The sequence below is a fragment of the Amphiura filiformis genome, chromosome 9 (genome assembly GCF_039555335.1).
Source record: "Amphiura filiformis chromosome 9, Afil_fr2py, whole genome shotgun sequence".
NCBI classification, from domain to species: domain Eukaryota; kingdom Metazoa; phylum Echinodermata; class Ophiuroidea; order Amphilepidida; family Amphiuridae; genus Amphiura; species Amphiura filiformis.
This window is the reverse complement of record NC_092636.1, coordinates 59,221,393-59,236,111: the sequence shown is the minus strand read 5'-3', so window position 1 is coordinate 59,236,111 and position 14,719 is coordinate 59,221,393. Positions and strand designations below refer to the sequence as shown.

The 14,719-nt window shown below is 35.8% G+C and overlaps 1 protein-coding gene across 1 annotated transcript in view; it reads left to right on the top strand.

Annotated features, from left to right (window-relative positions):
• The first annotated feature begins 433 nt into the window (after positions 1-433).
• Positions 434-14,719, top strand: part of LOC140161225 (DNA repair protein RAD50.L-like) — a 57,386-nt gene continuing 43,100 nt past the window's right edge. The window contains exons 1-7 of the mRNA XM_072184674.1: positions 434-577; positions 6,590-6,767; positions 7,333-7,419; positions 8,141-8,242; positions 11,684-11,746; positions 12,149-12,190; positions 13,029-13,102. Of these exons, the coding sequence (XP_072040775.1) occupies positions 6,639-6,767; positions 7,333-7,419; positions 8,141-8,242; positions 11,684-11,746; positions 12,149-12,190; positions 13,029-13,102 (497 nt within the window). The 5' untranslated portion in view covers positions 434-577; positions 6,590-6,638. The remainder of the gene's footprint in view (positions 578-6,589; positions 6,768-7,332; positions 7,420-8,140; positions 8,243-11,683; positions 11,747-12,148; positions 12,191-13,028; positions 13,103-14,719) is intronic.

Below are 14,719 nucleotides of genomic sequence, written 5' to 3'. Positions count from 1 at the left end.
TGAGTCAAAGAGTTTGCAAGACTGAAATTTTGAGAATAGGCTTTTTTCGTGGATATGTACTGAAAAATGTCATAAAAAGAGGATGCTAGGATCACGAAACACTCCTTTAAAGAAAATTTGAGCATTTAGAAATAAAACTAGATATGCCTACAGAACTTTAAGAAAATCCTTACGACATTTTCTCAACTTTATAACTAAGGGTAGAAAAACGAGTTTACTTTCTTGTGTTTTTACGTGTATTTCAATGGGAAGATTATTTAGTGGTGTGCCCCCTAGATAATTGATTGATGGCTTACGGGCTGCTTGTAGCAAACCGAAATGCAGTGTATTTAATGAAAAAGAAACATTTAATATAGCTGCTTGCAAATCATATCATTGGACAGAAAAAACGCAAATCATCACACTCTTATAATAATTTTAAATTAAAAATATATTTACATCATGAAATTAGAATATGGGGCTCTGCAACTGTAATACGTTAAACTAACAAACCAAAACAGCCATTGACAACGTGTACACGTTACAATTTTTGAAAAACGAAGTCGAGGAATTCGAAGCAATGTATCCGCGGGAATTGGTGAGTATTGCATGATTATTGAAGAATTTTCTTGGTATTTGATTCTTGAAGCAATGCAAAATTTGATATAAATCATAATTTGATCAGGACTAAAGCAAAGTTACATCTTGTCAGAGGTTGACTTTCATCAAAAAATTTAGTCAGCTCAGCCAACTTTCATTGACAATGACATTGAATTTGAAAGTTGGCTGACTAAATTTTTTTAATGCATGCATCAATTAAAACAAAACAGCATGTACTAGGTATGTTAGGTGAATTCAAATTTGCCATCAAACTGCATCATTTTATATATCAAATTAAAGCCCTTGAGTAAACAAAGCCAAAACTGAAAACCTTTTTTTCAATTTCATAGCACTTTCCGTAGCAAAGTTACATCTTGTCAAAGATTGACTTTCATCAAACAATGTCAAAAGATTCAGCTAGCAAAATTCCCCAAAACGGCATTTCGGGGTGTTTCTAGATCTTAATCTCATGATGATAGCAGCTTTTTTAATGGAACTGCTATCAAAATCCTCTAAAATTCCATGTGCGAGTGACTTATCACCATAAAAAAATCATATATTTGGGTCAAGTGAAGTATAGAAAACATATTTGGTCATTTTCACGGTAAAGGGTGTAACTTTTGATTTTTAGGGTCAAAATTTCAAACCACTTAAATATGTTTCTGTTTACTGAAATCATGCATAGAAGCAACTTAATTTCAAGTAAAATAATGTTTCAAGGCTTAAACCTTTTGATTTCTAATAAAAAATTTGACATTTGCATAACATTTTGGTTAAAATCTAAGAAAAAATGTATTTTACATAACCTCAGAAAATTTTGACATGAAAGCTGGAATACATGTGAAATTCCATTCCAAAGTAAGTCAACAGATATAAGTTAAATTTTATACCATGTTTTGCTATGTTTGTAATTGCAGTTTTGAAAATTTTTAACATCAAGTGTCATTTACAATGGAAATTTCCAAACCTTAAACATATTTTTTAAGTTTTAATTGGGTTCCTAAAATAATTTGAATGTCTAACTTCATGTACAAATACTACTTGATGAAAGGAACCTCCCTCCCAGCCAAGTTTCACAGAAATTGGAGTTATTTTTTAGAATTGGCAATTCAAGCGATTTGTGTTTCGGAGGCTTCAGTTAACAACACAGGTGATCATAAAAGTAAAATATTTAGCTAACTACTACAAGTTGACATAAAAAATAGGTAAAAAATATCACAATTACCAATTTTCATGCTTTGCTTCTAAGTATTGAATTTCAGTTGTGACAAAAATTAAATTATCACAGCAAGTCTTTTTTTTTTTTTTTTTTTTCATGTTAACAATTGTTAAACATTGCAGAAGTAGTTTTTTTGAAAACAACAGTGTTGGGATCATCTAAGCTGTTATTTTCTTGTGTGTATTGAATCAATGATTCTATGCGGCAAATATTGTAGATTTATCACACATTAATTTTTTCACCCATTTGTTAAGTATGGTGTTTTTTGCATGTGAAGCCTCCGAAACAGGCTTTTTAAGGTATCAGTATATTTTTCAAACATTAACCATAATGTCAATTTTTTTAAATTTATGACATTCTGCACATATCAGGTAATAATTACAATGCAGATATCAGTATGAAACACACCAATTTAGATATATGCATAGATGATAATTAAGTTTACTGTTGTTTCGGAGGCTTCATTTATTTCGGAGGCTTCAATTGTTAACGGAAAGTTTGTATTGGGTCCCATTTTCAAACGGTGATATATATCTCCACGATTTAAAAACATGTGACTTGAGGATCTAGTTTGCTACATTTTAATAAATAGATTGGATGAGCTCTTTTATTTATATTTGCACAAGCTTGCTGAACAGTTTGTTTCGGAGGCTTCAAAAAGTTAACGGAAAACGGCTATTTGAAGTCAAGATTTTATAAAATTTTAAAAGCTTGCAAATCGGCTAATTTTTGTTACCCATTTCAAGTTAAGATAACAACTGTTATGAATCAAGAAGAAGTGAAGAAATAACCAAGAATTATGAACCAAAGCTACACCCATTAAAGTTTGTTAACAATTGTTAACGGAAAATGAAGCCTCGAAGCGATAAATATCAAGTCCGGTTCTCAAAAATACAGGGCCGTTCACAATTAAATCTAATGTGGCAGTGTTTACTGAACATATGACTGTACTTTCAGGATAAGAAAAATTATCCATGAACTAACTGAAGAAAACACAGGGTTTTACAAAAATGTTACTGTTTTTTATAGTTTTTCAAAATGGCAATATTAAGTACATTTAAGCCTGCTAAAACTGAACGCAGTAACTCCCAAAGCTGATTATGCTACCCAAGGTAGCTGCTAACTAGATGACTTATGTGGCCAAAAATTATGGAATTCTGTGGCTTTATTAGAACACTACGGATTAAAATGTTAAAAATCCAAAGTTACACCCTTTACCGTGAAAATGACCATTTATGAAGGTTTCTTTCTTCGGCCAGTTGTTTTAAATTTCTATGTAAAAATGCATTGACATTGTCGGCGAATTTGGCTGACTAGCAAATGTGTTTGCCTGGCATACCTACATGTACATGATGTAGTCTCACGATAGAGCAGCGTTTCTATGTGGGACTTTCATTTCATTTCATTTCAATTCACTTTATTTTAATAGGTACATACGAAGGATAAAAACACAAAAAGTACACATAAAAAATAAAAGTAGTACCGGGTAAGTACACTTAATTCCGCGTTTTGGGTCAAGCTGGGAGAAAAAAATCCCAGGTCGACCTAAAATATCGTATCGCACACGATAGACCACCTAAGTTATCGTAAATCGGTTTCTCCCAGGTCGACCAGTAAATTTTGGGTTGCCACATTCGGCCCGCAAACGCCAGGATTTTTAGCCAGGTCGACCACGACAAGCATGCAAATAGGCCTATACATACCCGGTACGTGCCCCGACCAAAATATACATGACGAGTAGGCCTATAAACCACTGTAGGCCTACACAGCGTTCAGTCATAACTTTTGCAAGCGCCGGTGACTTTTACGATATCTGTTTGTCTTGGCATCTCATGATCTAAATTAATTCACAGTCATAGGCATAGGCCTACTCTATATTCGTATTTATTAAAGTAGGCTCACAGAGGCAAATTTAAGGAGATATATCATAGGCCCTACTTCCAAGTTTTCTAAGTTGCGTCAACACCGTCATGATATAGGCCTAAGCTTAAGCTTACATCCAAGTTCGCATGGACGGTAGGCCTACTGCGAGTCTGCGACTCGATGTTTCAGACTTGTGAGAAAAAGAAAGTAATAAATTATGAGAAGAGGTCACAAATAGGATCAAATAAAATAATCCAACAAAGAATCACCCTGCCTAAGTGCCGGACATATGCCTGCATGTTTTATATTTTATTATTATCCACCATGAAAGGAGTGCCAATTTCTATTAGCCTAAGCTGTCTTTCTATCAACAAGCGCGGCATCTCCCATCTTGACCAATTCGGCCTCAATTCCACATTGTGCATGGTCCTATCAAAATCAGTTTTAATGCATGCATCAATTAAAAAACAAAACAGCATATATATGTACATGATGTAGTCTCATGATAGAGCAGCGTTTCTATGTGGAACTGCTATCAAAATCGTTAAATCCCTCTAAAATTCCATTATCCATGTGCAATTATCTCATCACAATTTAAATCATATATTTGGGTCAGTGAAGCATAGACAACATATTTATGTAGGTTTCCTAAAACTCTCCTTGAAAAATCTGTGTAAAATATGTATTGTGTTGTGTTTGGGCCCCGGTTTAACATGTTTAGGCCAATTTGGCTGACTAGCAAATGTGTTAACTGAGGTTTGCCTTTTTTTTTCATACCGGGTGTCCCAAAAAAAGGTACCGGTATGTAGATTTTTGAAAATGTCATATGTTAATGTTACCAAATATACATTTCCTTTTCATGACATAATCTATGTACCCTCTACTCATATGCTACTAGTATCCCCATGAATGTCAAGTTCACAACTGGTGTAGTTAACCCGGAACAAGGAAAACAACTTGTGCTTGTGTTCGACTTTCGATGTGCGATATTTTGATGGTTATAGCCACTCTTGACACCCCTACCATCTTGCGCACATAAGTTAAGTTGCTTTTAAGATACAGAGTTGAAACTTTGCACACAAGTGCAAGAAGGATGAATAAAGAATATATCTGAAAAATTGGCATTGTTTTGTTGTACCATTACAAAATGCGGTTTATTTTTCGTCAGCACCACACATGCACATCACAAGATGTTATCATTATCATGAATTGATAACCGACGTTGGATATGATGAGAATAGAGCTTGGAGCTACATGTATCTCTTAAATCACGACAGAATCAGTGAGCATGGTGAAGCATGGCACCATAAAGCAATGTTAGTTGCAAAGTTCATGATATATCATGTATAAAAATTCCATTTTTACAATTGCCCGCCTCCAGCATGCCAAGAAATGGTTTCTGCTTATCATGCTTATTCCTATTTCCTATCACATGTTTGATCACCAAATTCAATATTGATACATTGAACAAAGGTCTACAATTCATCACAGCAGTTGGCAATCTTTTTTTGTTAACTATGAATCTAAACAGACTGCAATATTGAACCGCATATTATTCCGATACTCAATTCACTCATTGCCACGTGATGTTTGTATTATATTTATCTGCTTCTCATTTTGTTGTTTGTTCTGTCTGAATATGTTTCATGTGTGCTCTGTTGCCAAGTTCAAGGACCCCAATGGAAGCCTCTTTTTAGGGGCTTTTGGAGCTAGTATCCTTAAATTACAGTTTTTATCTGTCCTCTAAAATTGTGCATTTTTATCAGTGCAGTGAGTGCACCTATTTCTATCGCTATCAGTTATTTATCCATGACGCATGCAGTCTTAAAAAAAAAAAAAAAAAAGTTGTTTGTTTGTCCTCCACCGCCTGCTCCTCAGATTAAGACCTGACCAATATTTTTTTTTATATTTTTTTTTTTTATAAAAATAAGTAAAATTCACTTTTTTTTTCAGATTTGGAGTATCTCTGGACCTAGTTAGAGCTAAATACCAAGATCTTTCATGGTTGAAAATTAAAAACGCCACCCAAAACATTTTGTGTCTTCAATATGCAAAGTTATAACTTGTGTTCATGTCATAGTCTATTATTTTTAGTGACTTCAAAATACATTTGATTTGAAATCATTAAAAGACTATGACATGAACACAAATTATAACTTTAACTGCATATTAAAGAAACAACATGTTTTTTTTTTTAAGTCACCATGAATGATTGTAGCATTTAGCTCTAGCTAGGTCCAGGAATGTGCCAAATCCAAAAAAAAAATCAAAAAAAAAAAAAAAAATCCACCGCCCATACGTCCTCTTTCAAAGCTGTAGAGGACAAACAAACAATTTTTTTTTTGGCCTAATAATGTCTTTATAAACATTGTATCAAGTTTTTAGTGGGAAACCAATTTTTTCAGTATAATATTTGCACTGTCTAAGTAATGGAGTGCTGAATAAATATGAATAAATGAATGAATTAAAAAGTTTCAGCTAGAGGAATGAACTACAATGTAATACAGTCCTTAAATTGTGTAAGAAATCTGGGGGGGGGGTACTCGGTACTTGCATGGATACCATGCGTGGATGTGCCGCAAACACAGGTCTCATCTTCCACCAGAAGCTGTAGGCAGCCATGGTTTTTTACTTGCACCAATGTAATTTTTGAGCACCCGAGGTACTTCTGCACAGCACATCCTCCAAGGACAAGCGACAGCGTCAGCTCAGCTTAATTATGGAGTATTTATCTCAAGACTCAAGACACAAAACTCGTTCAAGGACCCTGGTCCCATCGTTTGTCTGGTTAGGGTTAGGGCTGGCCCCATCGTTTGTCTGGTATAGCCCATTGCTTTTTTCCCAACTGAAATGAAAAATAAGTTTTAAAACTGATGACAAAAACACAAAAGCATTTATCAAATCTTCTATTCTTAATCTTTTACACAGCATGCTACATTGTAACAAGTGGAATAAACTGGCATAGCTCAAGTTGATCATGTCCTCAATAGACAAGTTAAGTATTCAAGGCATTCGCAGCTTTGGTCATGAGGAACATGATAGACAAATCATCAAATTCTTTCATCCTCTGACACTCATCACAGGACACAATGGGGCTGGCAAAACTGTAAGTAATATTTTGTTTTGAAATTTATGTCTCTCTGTTGTTGTTTTTTCTTCTTATTTAAAATAGATTTTTTTTCTTATTCTCCAAATGCAAGGCAAGTTTGAATGTAGTCAGAATATATAGTGTTTGTAATCTTTGCCATTGTAATAAACTCAGAGGCAAGGCATTAGCCTGAGGGGTGTCTTTAGGGTGTCAAAATGGTCAAAAATACCTTATTCTACCAAATCAGGGTGTCCACTTCCTATTCACTCCATTATAAAAATCAGAATTTTAAGATGTCCAAATTGAAAGCAGGGTGTCCAAATGACACCTGGACACCCCTCTGCCTTGCTCAGAGGCATACCGCAGCGTGTTTCTGCTGATGCAAAAAATTACCGCTGCGATAAAATATTAAGAAGAACAATGCACCGATCAAATTTTGAGTGGAAAACTGCTGAGGAGAACAGAAAATGCAGTGCTTGTCCGTTGTCGCGATGGAAAATTGCAGGAGAAAACACCAGCAGACTACATACTGGCTTTCAGAGGTTTTAAGTATTTAAAATTGCGATATTTTATATCTCTTTAGTCTGTGATTGAGTGTCTGCGATATGTCACAACTGGTGAAACCCCGCCATTAGCTAAAACTGCTGCTGCCTTCATCCATGATCCTAAGGTAAGCTTATAAAAGCACAGCTTTTTTTGAAGTTTTTCATTTTAAAAGTCACAAAGTGATAAATAAACTCATAAATAGCTGAATAATGATCTGCGTGCTAGCCATGCGCTTCAACGGAAAAAGTTGAAGTTTTGAAATATTTTCTCAAAATATCAAGAGCTTTCTTAAGAACTACTGAACCAATACTAGGCTTGTTTGTACTCATTTTAATGCATTTTTCATGCTGATTCCAAATATGGTCATGAATGAAAATTTACATTTCTGAAATGTTTGAATTTTTAAATTTTTTTGAAACATGTCGTCTGCAGTCGACACCCGCATGAAGAGAGTTAATTAACAGACCAGATGAACCTCTTCAATCACTCTTTAAGGTCAGCCCTAATATAGTCATTCTGTTCATATGTCCCCAGAATGATATTGGAAAATAACTTACTTTGTATTGTTATCTGTAAATGTGGCTTACATGTCATGTCAGTGTTGTTATCATGGATGCCGCTTCAAAAACACAGTCACATATTTTCAAAGGTGCCACATATGTGTGGGAAATAGCTGCAAGGCATTGATGTTTAATCTTTTTACATGGCCTTTAATTTGAAACATGATTAAGTAAATCAATAAGCCGAGTGGTTTTCATGTGAACATGATGTGCAACCATATTGATTCTAGGACTTATGTACAATTTTTTAATGTTTCTTTTGATTTGCATTTACTATCCATATAGGTGGCTCATGAAACTGAAGTGAAAGCTCAAGTCAAGCTGAGTTTCAAAGATGTGTCTGGGAAACCTGTCGTGGTAACAAGAAATCTTGTAGCTACCCAAAAGGTTGGTTTTGATGACTTAGTGACACAAAGCTATCCATTACCTGCTGCTCTATCATTGCTTGTAATGTGTGTGAGATCTCCCCTACACAGGCACCCATGTGTATAATATAGGCCTACATATGTGTAAATAAATAAATTTGGGGTTTATAGTGCAAAATGCCAACCCACTCTGCACACTTTACAGATTTTTTCTGACTACTGTGGCTCAAGACACACCTTATAAACCATTGTACAACATTCATGGATGCAGCTCAATATAGTCTCCTAGTCTACCCACATATAACCATTGCAACTAGAATCAGCTCCCTGAGTAACATACAGATAAACTAAGACAATGGCAGCTAGTTCCTAAATTGTCCAGGGGAATTTCAAGTCAGTGTAATTATTTTCACAAGAACATTTTCCAACCACACCATAGCTCAAACTTGTGACCTCTGACACTGAAGTGTAATGCCCTATCAACTGGACTAACTTGACTATACCAAGTATGTCTTAGTACTGACATGTAAGATGTTTATGTGCGAGAACTCATGAATATCATTGTGAAGTATTCATACGTACAGCTAATTAAGGGTGGGCATCACCAATGTTTTCCCATGTCGCGATATTGTGGCAAAATTTATCACAATATTAAAAAAATTCACAAGCCTCAGCACACTTTACAGGCTGTCGCTGACCACTACGGCCCCACCACATCATTCCATAAACCATTTAACAACAAATCAGGGACTTCAAGAGGGCACACCCTAGACATTCCACAAATAACCTTCGCAACCAGGATCAGCTCCCCAAGTTTTGTACGGTTTACAACAAGACAATTAGGGGTGGTGCAATAATTATGTGTACCCCCGGGGGGGTGAATTCTCAAAATGGTCTGCCAAAAATCGCTTGCCCCCCCTTTGGCCGTGCCAAAAACCTTTGCCCCCCTTTCGACGTGCCAAAAACCTTTGCCCCCCCCTTTTGACGTGGCAAAAAATCTTTGCCCCCCCTTACACATGCACGATTTGGGGCACCCGACTTTAAAACCTTAAATTGCCTTAACATATAATGCGGCGCATAGCGAGCAGGAAATTTTGCATATTTGAGCGTGTTCAGAATGCGTTTTCCCACGCCTTTTAGGGCGTAATATAAACGGTGCCCAAAATATCTGTGCCAAAAATTGCTTGCCCCCCCCTTCGACCTGCCAAAAATCGCTTGACCCCCCCTTTCGACCTGCCAAAAATGCTTGCCCCCCCTTTTGGCCTGCCAAAAATCTTTGCCCCCCTATAATTCACCCCGGGGTACATAATTATTGCACCACCCCTTAGCAGTAAGTTCCTTGTCTAGGGGAATTTCAAGCTAACTCAATTTTTCCATGAGAGCATACTAGGCACCACTATGCAACCTCACGCGCCATAGTCAACGCCTTATCGATTGAGCTAACTTGACTATCTTGACCAACTTGATCATATCGCAAAATATTTTAAGACCAGGAAACTCGATTGCTGTCCATGTTCGGCCTGATTTTCATGCATGTAAAATTTACTGCATGTGTAATTTCATCCCTGTGTATGTACTTGTACTTTCCAAACCTCATCTGTGCATGTATATTTTATTTTCTAAATCGACCCGATAGTGTGTACCATTCAGGGGGAAGGCAATCCAAGTGACATGCAACTTTCAACATCTTTTGGGGAAATTATGTGTAAAATAGTTCGGGGGGATATGCTAAAAAGTCTTTTGCAGGCAGATGCTAAAAAAATGGGATCCTTCTAGATCCTACAAGTGCAGGGGTGTGAGAGTTCCTCTTTTCACCTGATTTCCTCTTTTTGTTGCCAAAATATATTCTTTTATTTTCAGCCCATATTTGGCATTTTAACATGATTCTACACCAGGGTCTTAGCTAGAAATTCAGGTTTGCCTATCATTTTAATAAATTTGCCTGTCCCAATTTGACCTTTAAAACATTTACCAGACTTCTACAGCCCATTGGGGGTTCAAAGAGTTCAAATATGTGCTACTATAGCCTTGTTTTGCAAACCTGGTCTACATGTACTAAAAAGGTCAATAGACTTTCTAAACACCTGCAATTATAATGTAGCATTTGTCAAAGGCATTAATTTTGCCCGTCCCAGGAGCAAACAGACGGGTGGCTAGCTAAGACACTGTTTTTCACTGTTTTGCAGCTTTGTGCGTGATTTTCCTCATTTTTGTCTTATGGCCTCTCGCACCCCTGCAAATGGGAAGTGGCAGGTAAAAAAACATTGGGGCCTTTTGAGGGAAGACCCTGAAATGTGTTCTTTCTTTTTGGGAGGGGGAAGATTCTAAAATTGGGTCTTTAATTGGGAGCATACATTTGTATGTTGTAACAGTAGGAATTTTTGCACAAAAAGGATCTAATGTAATTATAGGAGCAAAATTTAGCCTTTTTAGGTTCGGGGGGAGGTCAGGAGGAGGTCTTTGGGGGCAAAATGAGCAAAAACACAAGGTCTTTGGGACTGCACATATCGAGTTCTTTTAGGGAAAGGGGTCTTTTGGGGAATGCACATATTGCACATCTTAATATTAAGTGCCACCCAGTACCAATAAATCTCTTTAACGAAATATGAGTTACGGTTCATTGTAAATTACCATTGATTTTGAGACTTACAATACTGTGGTAAGAGTTAAAGTAAACCACACCCCTGTTTTTGTAAAAAAAAACATTCAAGTTGAAGCCTGCTTGCCTTAATGGGTTTTGGTGGCTCTCTTGGATGATGATGATAAGGTCTATTGCCATTTGGTCTAATACCATTTCGTCTAATTCCCGTTTAGTCTATATTCAATTGGTCTATTACCAAAAAGACTAATTGCCACTTAGTCTAATAATCATATAGTCTAATGTCCATTTAGTCTAATATTGTTTGGTCTAATAACCGATATGTCTACTAACCATATAGTCTAATAACCATTTGGTCTAATATTTTTGTAATAACCATTTGGTCTAATAACCGTTTAGTCTAATAACCATTAGGTCTAATACTCGTATGGTCTAATAACCAGTTAGTCTAATACCATTTCGTCTATTTATTAATAAACTAAATGCTTGTAAGACTAAATGGTGTGTAGACCAAATGGGTATTAGACCAAATGGGTATTAGACCTATTGGTTATAGACCAAATGAGTATTAGACTAAATGGTTGTTAGACTAAATGGTTTTAGACTTATTGGTTATTAGACTAAATGGTTATCGGACCAAATGGTTATCGGACCAAATGATTAAAGGACCAAATGATTATTGGACGTAGTGGATATAGACCTAATGGGTTTAGACGAAATGGATGTAGACGAAATGGATATTAGACCAAATGGTATTAGACCAAATGGCAAATCCCCGATGATAATTGTTCTTATTACTGCTAGTATAATGTAATAATGGTAATGAAATTTATATTTATGTCAGGTTTGTTTTTTATTTTTCAGTTGAAGAATATCCAATGTAAGACCTTGGAAGGAGTGATAAGCCGTGTGAATGATTATGGAGAGGTAACTCATCATACATGCCAGTTATGCCAGTATTCTTTAATTCATCGATCATAACAATATGGTTACTGTTGTAAAAGACCATTCTAATTGCAAATTCAGCTCTTGAATGTTAACTATTATGTTATGTGCAATAATTAAAGTTTGATTATAGTAATGAATTTAGGCAGTTGTAGTCCTTTCCCCTATAATATACATATCTTACTTGTCCCCAATGCATTATAATTTTTGAGAAAATTGCAAAAATAGGCACAAAAATGGGCAGGGGTGTAGTACCCCCTTAAGTTATGATGACTTTCTAAGGCACCCAGATTTAGGTCAAATATGGTACAAATGAAATGTCTAACAATTATATTTGAATAAGGTAGAACTGATGGATAACCTCTGTGTTGTGTTTTATTGCAGAAAATTAGTTTGAGCTCCAAGTGTGCGGAAATTGACAGAGAGGTGAGTACAGATTCCCACTATGGGAATGCACTAAAAAGTCAATTAATACATTTGTTCAATAAAAATGACTACTTGTGATTACTAGGCAAATATTAGCTTTCACCTAATAATTATGTACATTTAAGGATCACATTTGGTAGATACTTTAAAATCCACAAAAAATCAGGGAAAAATCTAAAATATTCTCAGACTTGTACCAAAATGGTCTCAAAGTGTTCACCGTTTATAAACAAATAAAATAAAGAATAGTTTGGTATAGCCAAGATGTTTTATTATATCTTGCTAACACGGTGATGAAAGTCAGTGCCCATTGAATCCTATACAGTGGCGTAGCTTTCTTTTTGACATTGGGGGGGATGGGGTTGGAAAAAATTTCTTGAAGTATAGTGAATCCAGCACTTTTTGGCGACAGATTAAGTTTATTGAACAATATAAGGTTAATTTGGTCAGAAACCCATATACAGGTCTCAACATTGGGGGGATGATTGTATTGACCACCCCCTGGCAAAATACCCCCCGGATCTACGCCTATGATCCTATATCATACCTTGACCTACATGTATTTTGCAATGTTTCTCATGGAAATATCCTTTTTTTGAACAATGTTGAATTCTAACCTCTGGTGAGCATATATAATGCCCAATGCTGATAGAAACCATACAGGAAACCTATTTTTGAAATTGTCTTGAAAAGTAAAATCCATCTAAAGTAAAACTTAAGATGCCAAAAAAAGAAAACAAGCTAAAACAGGAAAAATTATGCTTGTAACTGGATAAGTATGTAGTGATTTGTACTCTGTTATGGATGAGATATGTAATATGATATTTTGTTCATATAGATGATAACTTCTCTGGGAGTGGCCAAGCCAGTACTCAACAGTGTCATCTTCTGTCATCAAGAAGACTCCAATTGGTAAGAAATTTTTTCTCTTTGACTGAACATTTCTAGCAACAATATTCTGGGTACTTTTTACTTAAAGCCATATTATAACATTTCTGTAAAAATAGATTAGTATTTATTTTCCATAAAATGTTAGCTTTTACTGTCAGATATGCACCCTTTTAATTTTGAGCCGACCAAGTGAGGTAAAGCATAGAAAATTGGAATTTACTACTAGCGCCCATGCATGTTACTCCAGCGGTTGTAATACGGTACGATCCTCGGCGTGTGTGTGTGTATCCCGACGCTGCGTAATGTACTGTGCATACGTGTTCGAGTAGTATTTCCATCGTAATAATAAAGCGCTGGTTCCATCGTTTTATTCAAAATATCGGATTTTGACCAAACTACAGCACCTAAAGTCTTGATTTTTGCAGAGTATCTTTATTGACTAAAGTACATTACAATCGTGTAAAACCAGAATTAAAAAAATTCTTTAAGTGCATTAAGGCAAGCAGGCTTCAACTTGAATGTTTTTTTTTACAAAAACAGGGGTGTGGTTTACTTTAACTCTTACCACAGTATTGTAAGTCTCAAAATCAATGGTAATTTACAATGAACCGTAACTCATATTTCGTTAAAGAGATTTATTGGTACTGGGTGGCACTTAATATTAAGATGTGCAATATGTGCATTCCCCCAAAAGACCCCTTTCCCCTAAAAGAACTCGATATGTGCAGTCCCAAAGACCTTGTGTTTTTTGCTCATTTTGCCCCCAAAGACCTCCTCCTGACCTCCTCCCCCCCCCCCCGAACCGAAAAAGGCTAAATTTTGCTCCTATAATTACATTAGATCCTTTTTGTGCAAAAATTCCTACTGTTACAACATACAAATGTATGCTCCCAATTAAAGACCCAATTTTAGAATCTTCCCCCTCCCAAAAAGAAAGAACACATTTCAGGGTCTTCCCTCAAAAGGCCCCAATGTTTTTTTACCTGCCACTTCCCATTTGCAGGGGTGCGAGAGGCCATAAGACAAAAATGAGGAAAATCACGAAAAAAGCTGCAAAACAGTGAAAAACAGTGTCTTAGCTAGCCACCCGTCTGTTTGCTCCTGGGACGGGCAAAATTAATGCCTTTGACAAATGCTACATTATAATTGCAGGTGTTTAGAAAGTCTATTGACCTTTTTAGTACATGTAGACCAGGTTTGCAAAACAAGGCTATAGTAGCACATATTTGAACTCTTTGAACCCCCAATGGGCTGTAGAAGTCTGGTAAATGTTTTAAAGGTCAAATTGGGACAGGCAAATTTATTAAAATGATAGGCAAACCTGAATTTCTAGCTAAGAAAGGATAATTTAGTATAATATAAATATACTAAAGGATAATTTAGCATACTTCATGACTTGAGGGCTATTTCATTATAAATGACAACATTGAGTCCCAAAAGGGGTCAAAATTCAAACTCATTTATTTCATGCAAATTCATTATCATTTCAAAGTTCAGATGGTGTGTCAATAATTCTCAAAATATTAGAGCGTCAAACCCTCAGGAACCATTAAAAAAATTAAATTGAATTTTTGCTGTGTAAAACATAGCTGCCGTCTGAGGGACATTTTTTAAACAATTTAATACACAACTTTGAAA